The 24,259-nt window shown below is 34.7% G+C and overlaps 1 protein-coding gene across 1 annotated transcript in view; it reads left to right on the forward strand.

Moving 5' to 3' along the window:
• PSMD14 (proteasome 26S subunit, non-ATPase 14) overlaps positions 1-21,158 on the forward strand; it is a 92,510-nt gene extending 71,352 nt beyond the window's left edge. The window contains exons 9-12 of the mRNA XM_059053810.2: positions 5,682-5,756; positions 8,932-9,057; positions 18,533-18,595; positions 21,034-21,158. Of these exons, the coding sequence (XP_058909793.1) occupies positions 5,682-5,756; positions 8,932-9,057; positions 18,533-18,595; positions 21,034-21,132 (363 nt within the window). The 3' untranslated portion in view covers positions 21,133-21,158. The remainder of the gene's footprint in view (positions 1-5,681; positions 5,757-8,931; positions 9,058-18,532; positions 18,596-21,033) is intronic.
• The last annotated feature ends 3,101 nt before the right edge of the window (positions 21,159-24,259 follow it).

The raw sequence follows: 24,259 nt of genomic DNA on the forward strand, positions 1-24,259 counted from the left end.
GTGAAAAAGTTTTTTCAAAGGATTGAGGTGTGTTCCTTCTGAAAAAATTATTTAGAAGCCAGGGAAAACTGCAAAGTATAGTGAGTATGAAATAAGCTACTAGTGGGGTTTTTTTGTTTTGTTTTGTTTTTTTACTCGGGCCTCTCACTGTTGTGGCCTCTCCCGTTGCGGAACACAGGCTCCGGATGCACAGGCTTAGCGGCCATGGCTCACTGGGCCTAGCCACTCCGTGGCATGTGGGATCTTTCCGGACCAGGGCACGAACCCACGTCCCCTGCATCGGCAGGCGGACTCTCAACCACTGCGCCACCAGGGAGGCCCTGCTACTAGTGTTTTTGATTGGGTACAGACAAACCCATGCTTGCATGTTCCAAGAGAATATATTATTGGACCTGTTTAGCCTGTGATAATGACCTTTCTTATAACCCCCATAGCATCATACTGCCTCATTATTTTTTTGCAAATATTTTATTTTTTGTTAAGTAGCATCTCACAGTCTAAGATCATTGTGATTACTGCATGGTGTGTTTCTGCCAGAAGTTTTTACTAATTGCAAGTCAACAGCCACCTGTTGCAATTTCATTTTTTAAATTTAAACACTGGGTTTTAACCTTAAAATTTGAGTTAATTAAATAATTAAAATCTGTTTCTTTCTATATCAGTCCAGTTTGTATTTTTACCTTATAGTCTGTAATTTAAGGTGAACCTTATGAAGCAGGTTCCAAACCCAAGTTAAAAGGACCTGTGTATGTAACAGCTACAGCATCATTGTTTTCCATTTCATTATAGTTTGTTTTGGCTTCCAATTAAAATCTGTATATATATTTATTTCACAGTTTTTATAGCGCCCATCAGGAAGACATCTATCTGGGTGCTTTACAGTTTTGAGACAATTCCAATACTGAAACACTCAAATGGGATCAAGCCAAAAAGTGACAGAACAAAGGCACACCTTAAAACAATTTCTTCGTTTTCTCAGACAAGCTAGAAAGAAAGCAACCCAGAAGAACTTGAAGTGAATGGTGATATTCATAATAGAATTTTAAGATGTGTTAGCAGAATCTTTACCTCAGGGATCAGAAGCCTTTCAGAAAGGCCATGCCTTTTATTTTGAAGGAAAGTTAGTTTGTATTTAGAGGGATCTTGTTCCTAAACCAGTTTATTACTGGTAGGAATAGGAATCTAACAGGTACTATCAGCATTCATGTGGGTGGTTACTAATGCTTTTCTAACACTGATTTTTTTACTGTCATACTTAAAGTAGGGGGGAAATATTAGGGTTATACTGTAGACTACTATTTAATATATTGAGGAAAGTTCAAAATATGTTAAGAAAAAGATTATAAAATCACATATGCAAGTTCTCCTTTTTGAAAATATATATTTTATAAACTGTGCCTATATGTTTACAATATGATATTAGTATTGATTACCTTTGGGTTGTAGCATTATTGAATTTTTTTTCTTGTTTTTCCTTCTCCATATTTCTTAAACTTTCTACAGTGAAACATATATTGCTTTTAGAAAACGTTATTTTTAAAGCACTAATAAGAATGTTGAAGTATCTGCCACAAGACAAAGCTAATAGACAAAGTTTATGTGAACTTTCATGTTTTAAATGAGAAATCATTAATAATCCTGATAGTGAGGGAAAAGTATAATGCCTGTACTATAGACTTTTCTATTAATATATGTGACTTTGTATTATTTTGTACTTGGAACATTTGACCATTATTGCAAATGTATAGAATTGAGAGCAAGCATTTATTTTAGTAACTAAAAATGTAAAACTATTCCACTAAAAATTGTTCAACAACATTTCAGATGCTAAAGGGCCACAGTGTATATGAAGACTGGTTGTCAACTGAATGGAAATTTAGTAACGGTTGATGCATAGATGCATTATACTAGGTTTATGAGCCTCTAAGTGTAGCCCTGAGTACAACTGCATTGTCCTAACACAGTTAAACTATTTGAAAAACATTGTTTTTGGTAGTTGTTAAACAGTTATAAAATAGTTGTACTAGAAGGAACCATTGTGATGATTTTGTAGGTGAGGAAACTGAGGCCCAGCAAGTTTGTGATTTGCCTAGGTTATCCACTGAGTTACTGTAGGAACTGTTACATAACTAGAGCTCCTCATTCTTTTATACTGTATTTGGAAGTTTCATTAATTCATTAATTTTGGCATAGATAATGTATATATACAGCTCAAAATTCAAAAGGTATGAAAAGATATTTAGCAAAAATTCTTTTCTTCTTTTGCCATTTGTGACCCAGTTCTCCACCCTAAAGGGAACAAAGCACATGTTTTGTTTCTTTTCAGAGCTATTATATTTATATAAAGATTCATTTTAAAGTATGATTTACTGGATTATATTTAGCACCACATTTTCAGTTTATCAATGTAAAATAATTTAAGGCAAACATATATCTTTAGATCTAAGTAAATATGCCTTTTTTAAGAGCATGAAACTTTTTTAACCTATCAAGAACCTATAAATAGGTTATTACGTAGTTCATAAGCTGTGTATTTTATAATATGCCTGCTTTTCCACAGCAGTGAGCAAATGGAGTTATAACTTCTAACCTTTTCTCAGTAGTCTGGACAATGCCAATGAAGTATTATTTCACTGTAATGATTATTTGTGTGCTTTTCTTTGAACTTGTCATAGCAACAAAATTATAAAGCTCTACTCTAAAGATTAGCTTAAAGAAACATAGAAAGTAACCTGTAAGTTAATCAGTGGGATCTCAAAACTCTGCTTTGGGGCTTCCCTGGTGGCGCAGTGGTTGGGAGTCTGCCTGCCGATGCAGGGGACGCGGGTTCATGCCCCGGTCCGGGAAGATCCCACATGCCACAGAGCGGCTGGGCCCGTGAGCCATGGCCGCTGAGCCTGCGCGTCCGGAGCCTGTGCTCTGCAGCGGAGAGGGCCACAGCAGTGAGAGGCCCGCGTACCACAAAAAAAAACCCCGAAAAAACTCTGCTTTGTCTAGTTCCTCCTCCAAACCACTCTTTGTCTAGAATAAATAGCATCTTAGACTGACAGTACCAACCTAGGAAGAACTTCCTTCTTTGAGAGGTTGGCAGCCTTTGAGCAAAGAAAACAAGGGTCAGGATATCCAAGAAGCAAATAAGCTAAGTCCTGTTAGTAATTCCAAAAAGTATTGTCCCAGAAACAGTGCTCTAAAAGGTGGCTAGCTTCCAAGGTCAGCCACTGAAATATTATTTAGCCCACGATATAAACACTGTAGAATAGAACCATGCTTTTTAACAGTGCTTCTATGAGAAACTGTTGCAGATTTCAAATAATTAATGAATGAGCTTCAGGACAGTATCCTGTTTTAATGAAGAATTGCTTAAATTTTCCTAAATTCATCATATGTTTGTTAGGTGTAAATTTAAAAGTTAAGTATTGATGTTTTGAGAAATTTCCTGATTATGTAACTTCTTTGCCTGCCTGACATACTATGGCATTTGCTAGTATGTTATGTTTAATTTGCAATTTGACCCTGTCAAAAGGCTAGTCTCCCCCTTGGTAAAGCTAATCTTATATTTGGTGTATGCTGTCACAACTTGTAATTCAATGTCAACTAGAATGGGGAATTTGAAAGAATTTATTTTTCACTGGGCTAAATAAAAGAGCCTGTGCCTTTGGGATTATATGGAAGGAGGACTGTACATGGCCAGTTTACCTATGATTTGGGATGAATGTACTTGGGGGCACACAGCAAGTGAGTAAGTGAAATTGGGGAATGGCTTGAGGATATCATTTGATTTAAATTTATATTTGTTTTATTATTGTCCCTGCTAATCTTTCATGCTGCCTGTTAGTTGTACTACTTTCATCTAAATAATGTAATTGAAAATCAAGTAGGTAGTGCCTTCAAGTTCCAAACTGTATATTTCAGCAGTACAATTAATCTCCAAAATGTGGACCTATCTGTGTGCCCATTTGTCTGACTTCTGTATCTCTTGGCCATACCTGTTATTAGCTTTATGGCCACTATGTAGAATTATATAGTTGGAGCACTGCATAAAGGTGCTTGGATGAGAGGGCAGTTGGCACCTGAAATCTAGCCTAAACTTTGCTCTCCAGCCAGGATGAGTTTGCTTGGAGCACTGGGCACCTTTTTCTAATTCTTCCACCCAGAGGATGTACTTCCTAATTTGCATAAAGGTGAGTACAGATTAAGGGAGGCACTGATTAGCTCCACTTTTTTATCCACACAGTACAGCATATCTAGGCATTGAAATTTCACTATTCCTCATTATTATTGAAATGAATAAGGATTTAATAGGTATTCCTAGTACTTTAATTTCATATAGCAACCATTTTATTATAGCAGATGTTAGGAATATAAGAATGGATTGTTAGAGTACATACCTAAAATGGGTTAGTATTTGGTGGGGCGATTTTTGCTAGCAAAGTTTAAAACTAAGACTATGCTTTGTTTTCATTCTGATCCCTGAAGTACAAAGACTTAAGAATTTCCTAAGATACATTGTAGCATAGTATGATAGAAAAAAACATGGGCTTTGGAGTCAGAAAAACTTGGGTTCAAATCCCAGCTTTGCCTTTTATTAGGTATAAACTAGGACAAATTGAGATTTGTATCTTATTTCCTCATCTGTCAAAATACAAATGGAACCAGCCTACCTTACTGGGTTGTTATGAAGATTAGAAGACTCATTGTGTAAAGCAGGTGCAGGTGCTCATCAAATGTTTCCTTTTCACCTCCCTTCTTCTTCTACCTCAACACCTTAAGACTACATTGTAAAACTACAGTTATTAGTGTGGTGGTTGTTTTAGTTAGCTTTATCTTTAGATTCCTGAGAGTTAACCCCAAGGCCCTTTTTGTTTTTGTACTTGAAGATATGTCCAAGGTGTATTTCTGTACTTTAATGTCTTAGAAGGCTCATAGAGGGGTCCACAGAAACTGTTCTGGACCTCATTTGAACCTATGTAGCTAGAGTTAGACATTTGTGCAGCTGTGAATGGATTATAGCACATGCAGGATTATTGTTTCTTAATAAAGCCATGCCATTAGCTTCAGTTTTTATGATGATTTGACTGTTTGTCTTGGCGATCAAGTACAGTGGGAAAAATTCTGCTTAGTGAGATTGCCTGTCACTGGACCCACTAAAAAACAAACTCCATTTTGTTAATTTGGAGACATATGCAGACACAGTTATTTTTAATATACTAGAACTGAATTAAGAAAAACGGAAACTGCAGATTAATGTTGTGGGTGAAGGAATAATTATATTATTATAGCTTTTTAGGCTTTTCTTTTGAAATAAGAAAGAGCCCCCTATGTAGATAATCATAAAATCAGACTTAATAAATTATGTATTATTTATACATTATGAATAATTTATAGGTTAGATGATGATGAGGTCAAATCATATCTCTGACTCTGAGCAAGGCTACTAAAACTGTTGAATTTGTGCGGCTCTATGTCATGTTTTTAAGAATGTGTGCCCTGTACCTCTAAATCTCATTTCTAAACTCGTAGCTGAGAAAAAAATAGTTTAATATTTATTTAGGATAAAAAGCTATTTTTAGAAGATGTAAAGGTATTGTCTACAGGATATGTCAACAGTTTCAAACAGTTGTATTTATTTTATTAGATGAAAAATACTAATTTGTCCTTCTTCTAATCATTTATCTATATAGGCATTAATTCATGGACTAAACAGACATTATTACTCCATTACTATTAACTATCGGAAAAATGAACTGGAACAGAAGGTAAGCTTAAATTTTTATCTTAGAGGCGGAAAAAAATCTATTTCAAACAATTTAAACTATTACCTGGTATATTTGAATTTAAATTGTTGACCTCTTTCATTGATGCGTTCAAATATTTTTTCATTCCTGATGAATTGTAGCATAACATAACGGATTATTTTATTGGACGAATTGAGAGACATTTTACCTTATTGGTAGGTGCTAAAACACGAGAGGAAGTAGGAAACAAGCATTCCAGTTTGGTTTTATGATAAATTATAAAAATCTTTCTTCTGGTTCTGCGATTTTTCTGATTAATTTATCTTCTCCATTTAAATGGCCTTTTGTTACTAAATTGCTAAATAAATAGCTTTCCAGATTTGAAAGGAATAAATTAGATTGTAATTGTGTAGTGCTTTTTTAAAAAGTACCATGGTTACTTAGGATAAACTAAAGGTGAGTCAAAAGGGAAATGCATTTTAAGGGTTTTCAGATATTTAGATCTAAATTTTTATACCTTTTTATAGTAATCAAATTTGATTACTTTAAAAATTACCTAGCGTCTTGGTAGATTAGCATTCTTTAGTTTCTACTATTTTAGGATTATCTCAAGAACAGTTTTTCTCTCAACTAATTTGAAATATTTAACTCTGCCTATTGCTTTTTGAAATTACAATCTGAACTGCTTTTTTTCTTTATTATTACAATTAGTCATCCTCCAAATAAGCTTCTTGTTTTTCTGAGAAAGACTTAAAAAAATTTGAAAGACCATGAGTACTAGTTGACAGTCACTAAGTTTTGACTTCTACATGCACTCTGAAGTCCAAACATAAGTAATAAGTAATCAGTAGTAAACAAGACCTTTCTTACTAGTTGAAAGTGTTCCCCACAAAGTTACCCTAGAAGGGATTCTAGTGCATATGGTGTACGGGAGTGGAGTAAGAGGGCTCTCCATACTACTCCCTCTTTCAACCAGATCATCTCCATTTTCAGTCTTATTTATATATTGCGGGCAGAATGTGCTGTATAAGATTTTCTGAAGTTTGATAAACAATTGTTTTAAAAGTTCAAAGCCACCAGTAAACTCATTCAAAGGTCCTACCTAGGTGCTTGAGCATGGTTTTGAGTGAGGGGCTACTTGACCTGAGGGGAGACACAGAACCATAAAGCTCTCTTCCATCTGCTTGCTTTCATCCCAAAGTTCATATCAGCTGTGGTAGATTTAGTTGATAGCTTGAAGTACATTTTGAACACTTATTTTAATTTTACGTAGAATAGGTACAGGCTGTGGGATAAAAGGGTACCACTCAGACATAAACTGAAAAATTCATTCAGATGCATAAATATTTTATCAGTCTGACACCCAACTATTTGGAAATATCCATCTAATTACATCAAATTTTCTTTTTCTCTTTTTCCTTTTTTCCTTTATGGTACCCCATAAACTTAGCCACCATCCTTGGTATAAAAAACACACATATAAATACATAAATTAATTAATATTATATCTATGTTCCTAGTATAGCTCAGTTCAGGTGCTTTCACCCAAAGCCCTGCCTTTACTCTTATCTCACCAACCTGTATACTTAACTCCAAGTGTTACCCGAGGGGCCCAATCCAATCCTTGTCCAGGCATGGCAGAATTATTCTGCTGCTCTGTGGGAACTTTCTTTGTTTGCTTTTGAAGTGTAGAAAAATTCAATTCTCAACACTTAATTATAGGTAGCTTTATAGCATAGGTAGTTGCAGCTGCACCAAAATTTCCTAAGGATGTATTTTCTAAAACACTGTCACTGGCGAAGATGGGAAGCAATCCAAGAAATTCGGGTTAACATGTGCAGGAGTTTTCCAGTTTTTTTCCAAACTACTCTTGCCTCCATGGGCCCTAGGAGGGGCATGGAGGAATAGGGATCTTTTGTGTCTTGAAAATTCTCGTAGGTGACTTTGACATGCAGCTTATTCTCCAGCATAAGGAAAACTTTGTACCGCTTTTAGCTGCAAACTTCTAAACAAATAATTGTTCTAAACTAAACTCATACACTTCCAACTATGTCTTTAGATCCTCATAGCTTGTGGATCTCACTTAAAGTATACTGGTTCTCATAGCAAAAGAACAATAGTCATTCTGTAGGTACCATATTTTTTTCACATTGCATAATTTTATCAGTCATTTAGAGAACTCTTTGTATTCAGTGATTATCCTCAACTGAAGGACATTATTTATAGAGTAGGACTTTTAAGAAAAACTGTCTTAAGACTCTGAACTTGAAAACTTATGAACTTTGAAGAACATGTAGTCAGAATTAGGAGTCCAGTTTGAGAAATAATGAACTAAAGTGTTCAGTTCCATGATCACTACTAATAGGGTCTGATCCCAGTTTGCTGATGTGATTGCAAAGTGGATGGATCTATGATTTCTTTCCCAGTTTTACGACTTTTCATTCTGGTATAAAGAAGTTTAAATTTTTTAATTATAGATGGAATATTAGAATTTGAAGAAAACTTATCTAATACAAGCCTTCATTTCATAGATATGTAAACAGGGACGCAGAAAGATTGACACAGTCATTCAGTAAATGGAGGCATTTACCTCCTTATCTTGGCATTTGAGAGCTGGACTATATGAACTATTAGAAATCCTGTGTGTAACATAGTAGTTTCATTCATTCAACATATGCTTATTTAGTATTTGCTATGATTAGATTATGATCTAGATTCTAGAATCTAGACCTTGGTGATCTTGAAATAAACAGAGCAGAGTCCTTGCCTTGATTTCTCTTTAATGGGAGAGAAATGCACTAAACAAGAAAACAAAAATTTCAGCTGTTTATAGTGTTATAAAAATAATAAAGCAAGTTAAGGAAAGAAAGATGTTTAGATAGTATGGGGTGGCTTTATTATATAGTGGTGAGGAATGGCAGCTGTCTCCAAGGAAGTGAGAAATGTAAGCCATACAAAGATAAGAAAAGTAGCCTTTGAGGCAAAGGGACAGCAAATGCAAAGGCCATGAGTTGGAGTATTCCTTAGATTTTATTAATATAAATTTAGGAGGATACTTATTAGAGTTTATTTAAATTAATAAAATTAAACTTAAATTCATTAATTCCAAAAGTTGTTTGTAAAGTTGTTTCTCAAGACAAATAAAGGAAATTTCCTCAATACAGGAAAATAATTAATTTTTCTTTATATTTTTTAGATGTTGTTAAATTTGCATAAGAAGAGTTGGATGGAAGGTTTGACACTTCAGGACTACAGTGAACACTGTAAACACAATGAATCAGTGGTAAAAGAGATGTTGGAATTAGCCAAAAATTACAATAAGGTAAAAACTTACTTTCAACATTTATTTCTTATAATCTTTGGAATATATATGATTAGATATCAGGCATTGTATAAATATAAATAGTTAAGAGTAGAGTGGCCTATTTTGTAGACCAGATAGTAAATACTTTAGGCTTTATAAGCCATCCAGTCTGTTGCAGCTACTCAACTCTGCCGTTATAGTGTAAAAGTAGCCACAGACAATACGTAAAGGGATGAGTGAGGCAATGTCCTAGTAAAACATGATTTACTAAAACAGGCAGTTAGCTAGATTTGACCCATGGTCTACAGTTTGCCAACCCCTGTTGTAAATAGCTTTACAATTGAAATCTCTTCATTATTCAGAGGACTTTTTCTTGGAAGGGAAGGAGGAACAAGGAGATGTGAACAACAACAACAGCATTTAATACTTGATAACATATAACTTATTTTATGAACTTCTCTGTTTTTCATTTAATACATATTTGTTGAAAACCTGCTATGTGCTAGATGCTGGGGATATGGTAAAAAATAAGACCTATCCTCATGGAATTTATTTTCTGGTAGGGGAATTAGAAAGTAAACAAATAAACACAACATAATACATTGTAATTAGTGCTGTGAAGCCAATAAACAGGATGATGTAAAGAGTAGCAAAGGGAGGCCACTTCATATGAGGATGTAAACAAAGCTATATTTTTCACAATTTCCTGAAAATATTTATTGTATGCCTAAGTATATGCGGCCATGATAACATTTTGTTCATAGATTTATGTTCTTTTACAATTCTGAAATTAAGAGAATACTTGACCAAGACTAAAATGTATCTTCTGTATTATATCAGTTTCCTAGCATTGCCATCACAAACTACCATACAATGGGTGACTTAAAACAACAAATTTATTCCCTCACAATTCGGAAGCTAGAAATCCAAAATCAGGGTCTTGGTAAGGCCATGCTCCCTGTGAAGCCTCTAGTGGGGAGGATTCTTCTTTTCCTTTTCTAGCTTCTCTTGGTCCCCAGGCATTCCTTGGCTTGTGGCAGCATAACTCTAATCTCTAACCAGGGTTATTATTTCAATGTATCCTTTTAGGGGGGACATGATTCAACTCATAACATGTAGTTTTCAACTTTTTTGACCAAAACCCATATAAAGGATAGATTTTACATTTGACCCAGTACTTGCAAATGTATATGTATGTGTGTATATATATTGCAACAAAAGTTTTATGAAGCACTATTTACCCTTATTACAAGTGGTTATATTCTATTTTCTTTCTCATTTGACTTAATTTTGTACTGTTTCAGTTATATACATATTATATACATCGACATATAGTTTGCAACCTATTAATGGGTTGAAAACCTGCAATTTGTAAAACATGTATACATAGTATACAGTGTTATGCTCACAGATATTTATTGAATATCTTCTGTACAATTTGCCGTGGAAAACAGGGATCCTTCCTTCATTTTTAGGAAAACGGGCATTAAGAAAAGTTCATAACCAGAGTACTTGACCAAAATTCGTATGTTTGATAACAACTTAGTATTCAGATTGTCCATAGACCAGCTGCATCAGTATCACTTGGGATCTTGTTAGAAATGCAGGTCTTCGACCTACTAAATCAGAATCAACATTTTAACAAGATTTCCAAGAGATTTGTGTACTCTTTCAAGTTAGAAGTTAGAGAACACTGCCATAGAGAAGTCCATGTGAAGTCCTGTAGAAGTTCAAAGGCTTTTGCTTTCAGCTGGTACAGACCCACGATGCTGTCTTTAGAGAATAACATTTGAACTAGACCTTAAAGCATGAATAAGATTTGGACATACAAAGAAATGTTACCCTAGGCCAACTGAACTTCATGAGCAAGACTAGGAGACAGAAAAGCAAGGGCATCTTTAGGAAACTGTTTGGCTAGAGTACATGAGAAGGGTGTACATAAAAGGGTGAATAGTGGGGAATAAAGATTTTTAAAGTTACTGAAGTCAAGTAACAGAGTTTGGAAAATCAGGATAGAGTTATTTTTGATCAGGGGCATGGTATACCCAGAACCTGACTTTAGAAAGATAATTTGACAAGGTTATAGAAGAAAGAGTGTTGTAAGAGGGGATTGAAATGGAGATTCTGTATTTAGGAGGAGCTTGCTATTACCCAAACAAAAGGTACTAAGTGAATTACTGTAGTGGCAGTGGGAAGGGAGGTATCAATAGACTAATAAAATAAAACGTGGTGCCAGTTGGCTAGATAATCCGAGATGAGTTAAAGGTCTCCTGCCTAGGTGACCAGAAGTATGTTGGTACCATTAACATTTCCAGTTTAGGTAGAAGTAGAACAACTGAGAAAGAAGGTAAAGAGATTTAACAAGCAGGGAATTCCCTGGCGGTCCAGTGGTTAGGACTCTTCACTTTCACTGCTGAGGGTGCAGGTACAACCCCTGGTCGGGGAACTAAGATCCCACAAATCATGGCTCGGCCAAAAAAAAAATTAAAAAGAGTTTAAACAAGCAGTTTACAATGTGGGACTAAAAATTAATGGTGGGGGCTAGAGCTTTTGGAGACAGCTAAAGTTGATATTGGTTGTCACACCAAAAAAGTAATATTTTACTTTTTAAATTAAACACATCTTACAAAATAAATATTAACCAAGAGACAGTGTATAAGATTTGCCAAGTGTTAACAACAAGTCTTTTGAGAGAATTGAGCTTTGAAAAAATGTTGATGGGCCCATACAAGCTAAATTCCAGCAGAATTAGGTTTGGCTTTGAAGAGCATGCCCTGATTTATATGTAGTATTCCAGCTGGAAATTCCCATTGCTTCTAGATTGTAGGGAAAAAATATATATATTTAATCTTTCTAGTGTATGTTTTCATGCTGTGGAGATTAAAGAGAAAAAAATAGTTTATCATATTTAAAACAGTTAACCTTTTATAAATTAACCTTTAAAGAAATTTAAGTTATTATTCAGCAGACAGTATGGTTTTCATTTCTCTGTAACATTACAAGTTTAAGTAAATTCTTATTGGTACTACTGCCAGGAAATAACCTATTTATGGTTACTGCTGCCCATCCACAGAAGTTTTTGCTATTTTACAGTTTTAAAAAATCTCTGAAGTACTCAAAAATTTGTAAGGTTTGGTTATAAAGTGAAAACAATGTATAAGCTGTGATATGAAGGAGTCCAAATTTGGGGCTGTAATTCCCTCTGTGATTGAAAGAGAATGTGGTGGAGTTTTTAGTAACACTTAAAATATAAAAAGAAAGGCCTATACAACCAGTTCTTCATAGTATTCTTTTTAATTGGTTGGTGTTTTAAACTAAGGTAATTACTGTTAGGCGCCAGTTAGCTCCTAAAGTGAAAGAAGGTTAGAAAATAATTAAATTTCTTTGTACCAACTTTTTGATTTCAAGTCTGAAGTCCACGCAGACGTTCTGCTTGATTATCAGTCATTGATTTCTCTAGTTACTGAACTTTAGCACCCACAGCTCTTTTATTCCAAATCTCCTAGTTTATTTGTGCCAAGATGCATCAATATTTTAATACTGATAACATTTGATTGGATATTTGTAAATGAATCTGCCAGTGAAAAAATGAATTGTAAAAGACTTTTAAGAATAGCATAGACACATAAAAATTTGCTTTGTTTTCAAGCATGTAGCCCTATAAATTCAGAGATCTGACAGTTTACTTTTCAGGTATTAAAACTGCCTACTTAGTAACCTGAAAGAAGGTTTGGATGCAACTTTTATGTAATTACATATAAAATATGTAATTATATGATTACATTTGGTTTATCAAAGTAGCTGTATTAAATAAGAAGGTGTTGTTCTGTGCTAGTGCAATAAGATAAGAAAAACAAAATAAGATATAAATATTGGGAAACCAGGCCAGATTATCATTATTTAAGTATGATAGGATATGTTTGCAATCAAGCATAGAAATACATGAAACTAAACTAGAATACTATTAGAACTATTATGATTGAGAATTACATAGCCATTCAGTTACATAGGCTGAACAGTTGAAAAATATGAAAGGCAAATCAGTTCACTGAAGCATCCAAAATTACAAAGTATTTAGGAATAACTACCATAAAAAATGCACATGTATAAATATGAATATATGACGTCTTTGAAAAATACTAAAAACATTTGTGAATAAATTCCCCTTTCCAAAATGGAAGTCTCAGTATTTGTAAAGCTGTGGTCAAGCTTCCCAAAGTTACTTTAGTGCTAGTAAGAATATCAGTGAGCTTTTAAATTTTGATAACTTGATAGTAAAGTTTACCTGCAATAAAAATAACATTTATTGAATGCTTATTAGGAGTCAGACTGGCAGAAAATATTTGTACCTATAACACAGAAAAGGCTAGTATCCAAAAAGTACATAACAGACAAAGAATTCCTATAAAATATAAAGAAACAATAATAAATTGGACAACAGAGTTGGAAAATTCACTGAAGATGAATGGCATATAAACATGAAAACGAGTTCAACCTTATTAAGTATTCAAAAAAAAAAGTTAAAAGTATAAGTAGATTTTTTTTTTCTTTTCAAATTAAAAAAATGGTTTGGGAGAATGTGCCACTAGTAGGAAAACCAAAAAGTGACATATGACATTTTTGAAGGCCATCTCCCATTTTATCTTTAAATTTTAAGTGCATATAACTCTTTAAGCCAACATGTTCTCTTTTAAGGATTTATTATGAAGAATGAAATTCTACAAGTACCAACTTAGAGAAATATTTAAAACTTAATGTTATGTGTATAAAATGAAATTGTATAACAATATGAAAAGTCCCTACTATGTTACCTTCCCTCCATTTTTCAATGATACCTCTCTGTCTCACATATATCTTAACGTATTATGCTGTTAACAGTGTCACCTCTCAGGTGGAAGGTAGGGGAATTTTATACTTTATGTAAATCCTGGATTCTTTTTAGTTTTTGCACTAAGCAGGTGTTATTTATATTTAAGATTGTGTTAGCTTGAGGTAGCAATGGCTTAAACAGGATAGGAATGTACATCTCTTGCAATTCAAGGCCATATGAAACTTTGAAGTTATTACATCCACATACCCAGATATCTCCATCTTTTGCTCCACTTTCCTTGTATTGGCTTCCATCATTTAGATCTCCTCATGATTCATGGTGATTGCTAAAGCTTTAGCCATCCAATCTGAGTTCCAAGCAACAGGAAGAAATACAAGGGCAAAAGAGAGAGACCTCTCAGCTAAACCAATTCCTTTTCAGGATCCTTTCTATAAGTCCCACCCAGCACTTCTGATTATATCTCATTGGCAGAACTTAATCAAGTGGACATACTTTGCTTTGAGAAAGGCTATATAGTCTTTTACCTGGGAGTATTACTGCCTTTAATAAAATTAGCTATATTATAAAAGAAGAAAGAGAAGATGTGTATTAGGTAGGCAACTAGCAGTAGACTCTGCCATAGAAATTTTTTTCAGCAGTCTAAACTACAGTTTCTATTATACATACACACACTTGTATGGGCACACACATGATCTTTATTTTATATCTCTATTTTATATAATTACATTTTAAAATTGGATTCCTTATAATATTTTTAGAAAGAATTTATGTATTCTGGGTCACTTAATAAATCATGGGTTTGGCTTTATTCAGGATGTGTCATTAAAAAGTAATGATTTCCCAAATTGCCATGAATGTTGCTTTGAGGTCTTTGGAGATAGATAAGACTATATTTAAGTCACAGTTTCATTGCTTATTGGCTCTGTGGCTATGTGTGTCCCCATCATTCGTTGGGCACACTTTTTTTTTGTATATTTCATATTGCATTATAATTTGAGATTTATAGGCAGGTAAAGTAAAACCCAAACGCAAGCTTCTTGAAGAGCAAGAACTGTCTTACTTATAGTGAGTACTTAATAGTTATTTACTGAATGTATAAAATGATGAAAATTCTACTGTTGAGGACATACATAGAATGTACTAGAGTGTTATAAGCACTTTCAAAAGGAGAGTTAGAAAAAAAAATTATAGTAGAAGTATTACTGGAATTAACATATAGGAGATAGTGCCTAATTTCTTTGTGTAAAATGTAGATTACTTCACTGGGATGTTTTAAGGATTCATTAAATTAATATGTACATGTTAATGTTTAATTACTAACGGTTATAGGGAACCCATTTTTTTGTTCTCCATATTCACACCTGTAATACTTTCTCAGATAGTTTTCTAATTGTTTCATATTTGTTAATTTTGCTTTCCTAAGTATGTTTTATAAAAGCCATGTCTTTAAACTTATTCTCTATCCCCATAACCCATAATGTGATTTTCAGTTATATAGTCAATGCATTGACTTTTTATGAAAATCAAAAAAACACTAAAATGCCTATATTACACTCACTAGCAGTTTATGCAGAGATTGTTTAATGGTGAAAAAATATACCATATAGGTGATTTTACAAAGCATGTGCTTAAATGGAAGCATGACATGTTAAAGAGTGAGCACTGCAAACATATCAAAGGGAAAAAAAGAAGCCCAAGGAATGGAATAGATATGACATATAAAATGAAATAAGAGACATGGTGTCATGAAAGCAGAGGTTAAAGGATTAGAAGAGAAAAGGGGTATTGGAAAAGGTGTTCAGAAAGTTCAAGTAAACTGAGTCCATTGGAATTTGCCAGGTAGAGATCCTTAAAAGAATATTCATGAAGTGCTAAGGGTCCAATCCATGTTTGTTAGAAGGTAAATAAAATGGTAGAATTTGAAACACAGGTTTTCCATTTGAGAAATTTGACCATTACTAGGAAAAAGATAATGAGGTTAATGGCTTTAGTAAAAGCCTCTTTAAGATAGGGGGTACATCTGAGGGGATTATGATAACATAACAGACCAAACTCCAGGAATTTCTTAGAACTGTGCAGACCGTGCATGATGGGATAGCCATCTGGGGGTCTTTGTTGATAAACTGTTAAAAACGTTTCTAGTGTGAATAGCCACAAACATTTTCAGTGCTTTTTTGTTGGTTGAGTAAACCGAAGAGCACGAATGCAAAAGCAAAATTTGATGCCAAATCACAGAAGTTGCCATAAACACAGAAGTTCCCCTAGTAAGGACACTGCCTGTGCCTGAATTTCATTTGTTTCTGCTGCTACCATTTCTTAATTTTTCCTGGTGACTAGCCAGATTAGAGCTATGAATGAAGGCAGACTGGTCTTGCCCAGATGATAGATGAGATAAAGGTAACTTAGGTAGAGGGAGAAAATATTTAGAGGTTTAATGTGATGATCTGGTCTATCTCAGAATGTAAGAGATGTGCTTACTCTTTTGTCATGGGGGTTTGCAACCTTCATATATGCCTAAATCTACAGCTGCTCCTCATTTTCCAGATGGCATCCATGGCTGGGAGTACTTTTTACCATCTGCACTTCTCAAAGAGTTTGTGAACTCTCTCTTTTAATTATAGGAAATGGAAAAACTAATTGGTAAAGTGGTTAAAAGATTTTTAAAAATTGAGTTAGAGCTTTTTATATTCTGTTTAACCTTTCAAATAAGATCAATGCTTTAAGTGCTTTTTTACTTTCATCTTTGCATGTCTGCCATCTTTGATATTTGCAACACTCCAAAATACTCCATAATAACTATTTTGTACATGGATTGGTATTTTGAGCCAAATTCCAAAACCCTTTTACCTCCTTCCAATACCGTAAAGTACTATTGTTGGCTTGTGCATAGAACAACTAACACTGAATGGATATAGAGTACAGACTTAACGTGAATTGTTCCATTTATCTAATATGTTTTCAGGTTGGTAAGGTATAGTGTCATGATTTGTAAAAGTAATTTAGAAAGACAAACTTTTTATGCGTTGCCAGTGTTTCCATGTATGTAAAACACTGAGATAGTAGGAGAAGCAATTTCCCAGTTAGAAGATACTTTTTTAACTAGCTGCGAATAATAGGAGTGACATCTGACTCTGAAAATGAATATATTCTCTGTCTAGGGAATTCTAGATTTGGAGTGTTATTAACTTATTTTCCCTTTTTTAGTTTTATGAGTCATAAATGTATTTCCTAATGATGTGTTATAAGTAAGTATCCTGTAATAATCAATAGATACAATACTTATTCACTGTCTTTTCTCTTTAGGCAGATTCTACTGTGGAAAATTCTCCAGATAGTTTGTCCATTTATAAAATTAGATACTTGCCATCTTTGCTCATTTTCAAGTTCTCTGTTTACAAAACTATTAAGAAGGTGTGAAATGCAGCCAAACTTCCCAGTTTATGGGAAATGTCTGATGATTGCATTTCCTACGTGTTCATTGTTCACACATGAAGAAATTTGGCAGCTGCGAGTATCCAAATCTAACCCTCACTGGGATTTTGGTTTCCTGCTTTCTGCCCCTGTCTTCTCACCCCCTTTGTAACCATATTAAGTGCTATGGTATTACTTCTTAAGATTGGTGATACTTAAATTTTCTTCATTTTCCATTTATCAAATGCTGTGAATAAATCATAGACCAGGAGTTCACCTGATGCAGAGTCCTAGCTTTAGGCAGTAACATACCCAAAACTGTTACAAAGGAGGTTGCTTAAACTTAGAATTCTCAATAAAGAGGTTACACAGTGGTGCCATTATTAGGGTAGAGGGCAATATTGGTAGCTAATCTAAATGCTGTAATTACTTCAGAATTATTCTGCTAGAAAATTTATGGTCATACACATAAAAGTTTGTAGCTGGCTTTGAAAATAGTAGAAAGTGGTTTGTATATATGGTTTGGTTTATTTAATTTTTATTTGATTTGGCATTTATTTCAAGTAATTTTTTTGATGTTGAAAACTTCAGATTACTCTATTTCTTCATGATTATTAAAGGTCATTCATGTGGAGAAGTGAGAATTTTTTCTGAGTACATCTATTACTTTTACAGATTTAAATATGTGAAGGTATTAAGGGATTACATTATATGATTTGTTAACTGTGGATCAAAAGTCAGTAGCAGGTCCTTTGATCCTAAGTGTTACTGATAGTTAGATACTGGGTATGCACAGTTTGGTTGACAAGAAAAAGGAGACAAAGATAATAGGAAGTTGGGGGAGAACCATAGTGAAAGTAGGAAAAGAAAAAGGAGACAGAATAGGAGTAGTTAGTACCCCAGTGCCACAAGCAGCTCCCTTAGGTTCTTCCATCCTCCAGTTTAGCCATCCCTCAGATAATTCCATACCAGTTTTCAAATGGTTACCACTTGCATTTGGTGGTCCAATTTGATATATTCAATGGCTTTTACAAATTTCTTAAGTCTATTTTCAAAATGATGGTGGTTATAGTTTTTATTACCCTGCAGGCTGTTCTGAAGATTAGCAAAGTTGCTTTTTTGTGCAGTAAATTACTTGAATAAAAGGTTCTGTGAATGAAAATTAAGATCATCATTATCTTTGATGATTATTCTGCAGTGGGAAAAGCACATTTAGAATTTGAAACTCTGTCCTTTGTGTTTCATTCACAGGCTGTAGAAGAAGAAGATAAGATGACACCTGAACAGCTGGCAATAAAGAATGTTGGCAAGCAGGTGAGGTGTACTGTAATAGGTTATGCATTCACATAATAACATGCTCTTGTAGAGTTAAAAGTATTTTGGAGCCTGTGTGACTTTTTTTTCCCTGTCCACTGTACATTTTTCTTCTGTCATGTAAATGTGATGCTAATTTTAAAGGTCCCTGAATTATTTGATGTCAGATTCTTTTTGCCATCTATAGAGAAGTAAATCACAAATATACCTGTGAGATACTATCTTTAGTGAAAACAATTTTGTAGAAATAAAGTAGGAAACTTGTGTCCTGAGTTCATTTTCCAAGCACTATTTTTACTTGAAATAATATTGTCCATGAAGATAATAGAATGGTAGGTTTATTTCATATGTAACAGTTTTTAAAATCATATAGTTTATCAATATGTAGGCTTCAATATATAGGTAATATTCCTGAGAAAGCTGAGAGCCCTGTTGGATTCTACTGAGTGAAGAGAAAGGGTTTTAAGTATTTGCTCTTTCACTTTTCTTAAGATGAAATATATATTTTAGTTCCTATTTTTCTGAAGGTTGGGGGGAACACACCAACCAATTAAAAGAATCTACAGATTAATTAGACTGTTTTTTAAAGAATGTTGATTACATTTTTTCATTTCATGGAACATGGTTATCATATTGCTGATGTTGGCAGAATCTTGATATTTCAGATGCAAGACACTAAGCTGTCTTTGCTTTCAGCCATCCTACCATATGCTCTGATCCCATCACATCTCACAAGCTATGTAGGTTTGGGCCAGGACCATTCTTGGATGGGAAATCTCTAAGAATCACCCAGCTGCCACAAGAAGTAATGTAGATAACTGAGGGAAGTGTGTTACCAATTCACCGCAAACCCAGTTATTCCAATAGAGCAGTAGGGGCAAAGGTCTGACTTAAGTATCATAATTGGTGAAGTCAAATCTCACTGCATTCTGAATATTACAGTTTCAATAACAAGAGGAACCTTCTAAAACCGAAAATGAGATATAATTCATCTTATTCTGTCATCCTGTGTGATATAGTCACCCTTGTTGTCTTTTCCCACTACTTATTTTAGTCTAATATGTAATATTAGATCACCAACTTGGAGCCTAGCATTCAGTAGCTATTTTTTGAATAAATGACTCTGATGCTATAGTTTCTTGATGTAGATTCTATTTAACAGCAGCAAAGAAATTAAAAGTGAAACTGAAAATATATATAATTGGCAAAGTTTAATAATCATCAGAATCATTTTTTAAAAATATAGTACTTCACTAATTTGGCCTCCTGTGTGGCAAAAGCAAAACTGCCTATGATGGAATCAGACCAATTATCTTTTTCTCCTGCCAGTCTTTCTTAGTCTCTGTCACCTAAAATGTCCTAAGGCTTATTTCTGAAATAAAGAAAATTTAATGTTGTGGTCTCATTATTTGAAATTATTTGTAGCGTGTTGTATCTCTGGGTATTTTAAAGAAATCAAGCGTATTGAAATTGTAGTTTAGTAAAGAACAGCCAAGAAGTAATTTCAGTGGTGAACATTTGTTTAAAGTTAGGAGTCTTGGTATTTTAGCTATACATATAAGAAAATAATGGTTTAATTGAAAGTTTTTTATTGTGTGTAATATCTATCCTTTATTTCAAAGCTTTCAAATTTAGCTGAAGTATTTCAATCAGCTCAGCCTTAAACATAAATGTATATTAAGCATTTAAACTTAACTTCCTTTATTACAATGCAATTTTAAGTCTTGTTTTTAACTCAGATGTTTCAAATACAGATTTGATCAGGTTTAAGTTAACGGATTGTACCTATATTCTTTTCTGTGATACATTTTTTCAAAATAGCTACACGAAATATTTATTCTTAACATTTTAGAATTGATCCAAATTGTATTTAAATTTTAAAATTACTAACAGTGACTTTTGATCCAAGAATATTTCCTGAATCATTTAAAGCACTATTCCTGAAATATTAAAATTATATAGGAATTAAATTAAAATTACAGAGGAAGTGATGAGAATTCACATTGAACTCTTTCCTTTTGGTATGTCTGCTTTGAGTAAAGTACCCCCTCAGACATTCAATATATATGAATGGCAGAAAATATACACACATAATCAGGCTTATACACACAGATAAAATGCTTATGCTTTTTTAAAAAAATCAGACGATTTCGGACTGTATAGAATTCCTTGTGACTCTTTATCATTTCTGCTGCAGAGTCATAACATTGATTGTGTAAATCGATCTTTATTTTATCATCTCCTTAACATTTTAACAGATTTAGAAATCCTGAAAATGTAACAATATATTGGGAAAGTTAAATTGTAAAATATATATAAATTTAGTTTTGGCTTTCTTTACCAATTTCATCAGCTACTGAAAAAAAAATCTAAGTAATTCGTCTACCAGTAATATGGTTCTTTTTTCTTTTTCTTTCCTTATTCCTTTTTTCTTTTAGGACCCCAAACGTCATTTGGAGGAACATGTGGATGTACTTATGACTTCAAATATTGTCCAGTGTTTAGCAGCTATGTTGGATACTGTTGTATTTAAATAAAGCAATGCAAAAAGCTCTTAGTGATACTTTCAGTGTATAGTCCTCTTGTTCCTAATGCTCAAAATCAAGGGACCTCTGAAGGTGTATTTGGTTAAATGTAAGACATCTGGCATCATTTGCAGCACTGTAACACCTTCAGTCTCCATTGTGCAATTACTTCTGTTTCTTTAGTCAGGGTCTTTGCAGATTCCAAAGTTGTACAAGAATACATCAAAGTGGACAAATTTTGTTAAGATCCCATTTAATATTTGAAGAAATCAGTAACACAAATATATTTTGATTGTTGCTTACAAAATAAAATACATTTACAGTCTATGTCTCCTGAGGTCTTTTTGGCACTGGGTGGAATTGACAGAGTAACATTTGACAGTGCACTAGAAATCTCACACAGAGATATGTTTTCCTTTGTAATTTAAGATAACACATAAAACATCAGTGTGATAACAAAACTTCACAAATGTGAAATGACTGCCATTAATGAGTGGCTACCTCATTAGTGAGTAACCCAGAAAAATGGTGACATATTTTATTAAAAGTATTTGTCACAAGTTAATATTGAATACTCAATATCTTGTTAACAGATTATACTTTCAGTATTTCAGATGGGTACATATAAGGAGAAAAGGGAGGCAATTTAAATTTAGACTTTGAAGAATTTTTTTTTTTTAAGAGTACATTCCACCAGCAGTGTTGCGATTGTCTGGGAATTGCCTGCTGCAAAACTTCACTAGACTTTCAGCTGAGACAGCCATAGAAGGTGCGCAGTGTCCTCAAAGCAAAATGAGAAGCGTAGCCATAATGTGAATTTAATATCATGAGCACATAAGCAATAATTTTGTTACTGTTTTCTCTCATCTTTCTTAACTTAGAAGTACCCAGTTTTCTGAGAAAGACAAAAATTGACTAACGGCAGCTTTCATAGATGACCTTGTCCCTCAACCTGTTTCTAACCTGATGTACATAAGTACTCACACATGGTACAGCACCATACTGGGTACACCAAAGAATGCAAAATACATGGAGACAAAGATTTAATTCTGTCTCTCCCTTTGTGAAAATATGGTAAGAATGTTTCTAAGGCTTCATTAAAGAGGGAATTTACTTGGGGATTTAGAATGGAGGTTTAGCCTCTGATAGCATAGTATGAATAATGTGGTGAATCAAGTTACTCTCCTATTTGAATAATTCTAGGCTGTTCTTAGTTGCCTAATGAAAAGTTACCAGAAACTAAAAGCTGGAAGTGGCTTAAAGTCCCACTATGTTTCACAGTCTCTCTTTTTGGTGGAATAAGGTATTCTAAGCATTCTTGATTGTCCTGTGGTTTCTTCTTTTAAGTATAGTGATGGTATATTTTATGTAGGACTTGTAATATGTATTAATTTAATTGTTGGGATTACAACAGCTAACCATTTACAATTAAAATATGAGTTTAAGTTTGTAGAAATTTTCCTTTTGCCTGATTTAAACGTGTGTGCAAGTGTTTCATTTTTTTTAAATACATGATTTTCCTCTTTACATAAATCAGGTTCTGTGACTTCTTTCACAGATACTGTGAAAAGCTAGTCAAGATTTTTTTTTTGTACAATATGCCTGCAGAAGAAGGCCTCAATAATACAAGGGTTGTTCTCCACATTCCATCGGAAACTACTTTTTTTTCTTTCTTTCACTTTAGTCCCCTGAAAAATAGCTCCTGAGTGAGTAAAGTGACTGAGAAGGCTTATACAAGGCCTGCCTTTTGCTCTTCTTATTTGATCACCTCATCTTCCAGGACTTCCCACAGTCACATACCATGTTCTCCCACTTGGTTCATGTTGGAGACGTTCCCAATTTCAAAAGCTTACCAGAATCCCTCCTAGCAAAAACCTACAGTTTTGTAGATTTGGAGTCAATCAGAATGATGATGTCTTAAGAAGGCTCAGTGAACACCTTTTCTTGGAATGCACAGCTATTTTAGCAGCAGCCTGATAACCCAGGCCCAGGCAGGCACTGAAACTTATTTAATCACAAGCTCAATAAGCCACTTCAGGGGTGTGTGTGTGTATGTGTGTGTGTGTGTGTGTTTTATGTGAGCATCTTTACCGATCTCTGCAGCACTAAAGCAGCACAAGAACCAAAATTCTTGCCTCTAATACAGAGATGTTCCCGCTTTCCACTTAGACTAGTATGGGGGCATCAAAAGCTTCAGCCTCACTATTCAGTGCCATCTGCCTGGGCCAGGAGCACCTGAGTCTTCTGGGAGCTCCTTAGAAATACAGACCTGCTGAATCCAAATCAAGAATCCTGGTGTGGTGCATAAGCACTTTTAAAGTTTGAGAAGACCAGCTCTACGGAAGTATGATTCAAGAGCTGATGTGCTGATTCTGAGAAAAGCCTGTTTTCCTTCTTGAGCATATATGTTAAAAGACGTAGCCTGTATGTGAGGAAACACTGAATCAGTACTGGTAATCTAAGTGAGAGTGCACATTTATCTACTAATCCAATTCCTTAGAAACTCTGAGGGAGGAGGCACTCTCCCTTTCCTCTAACATGTCATTTTTAGCATTCTTCATTTTTAAAAAAGCCAGTTCAGGGTACCGGGAATAACAAAACCCGAAAAAGAGCCCAGGTAGAGTCTCTCTGCGACACACTGAAGGCTCTGTCCCACCGAGGAGGGGGTTGGAGAGAAAGGCATTCGGGGACAAAGAAGCGAATGATCGAAGAAAGGGGAAAGCAAGAGTAGCCAAAACCAGGCCAAAGGCTCTCGGGAGAAATGGCGGTGAAAGGTAAAAGGCAAAGAAAACCAAGCGTCCAATAATGTCATAGCTACTGTCCCCTCCCCCCACACCCCAACGCCTCAACAGTTAAGGCCCTGCTTGTTAGTGAAGCTTCCTGGCCACGGGCTGAGATTTGCTTTCGAAAGGAAAATGGGGTCTGGCTGTATTTTTATTTTTTCCAGTCCGGGACATCTGGGCACCAACCCTTCCGGCCCCGGGCCGCGCTCGCCGGGCCTTGCCACGGCTGGTGCCCGCTGCGGCCAAGGCGCCCGCCCGCCGCGGGGGCGCAGTCCGGGCTCAGCGCTGGCCGCTCGGCCCCCAGAGGCGGCGCTCTCAAAATGCGCCCGTCTAGGCGCAGGTCGAGTAGGGTTAGA

The sequence above is a fragment of the Kogia breviceps genome, chromosome 2 (assembly GCF_026419965.1).
Source record: "Kogia breviceps isolate mKogBre1 chromosome 2, mKogBre1 haplotype 1, whole genome shotgun sequence".
NCBI classification, from domain to species: Eukaryota; Metazoa; Chordata; class Mammalia; order Artiodactyla; family Physeteridae; genus Kogia; species Kogia breviceps.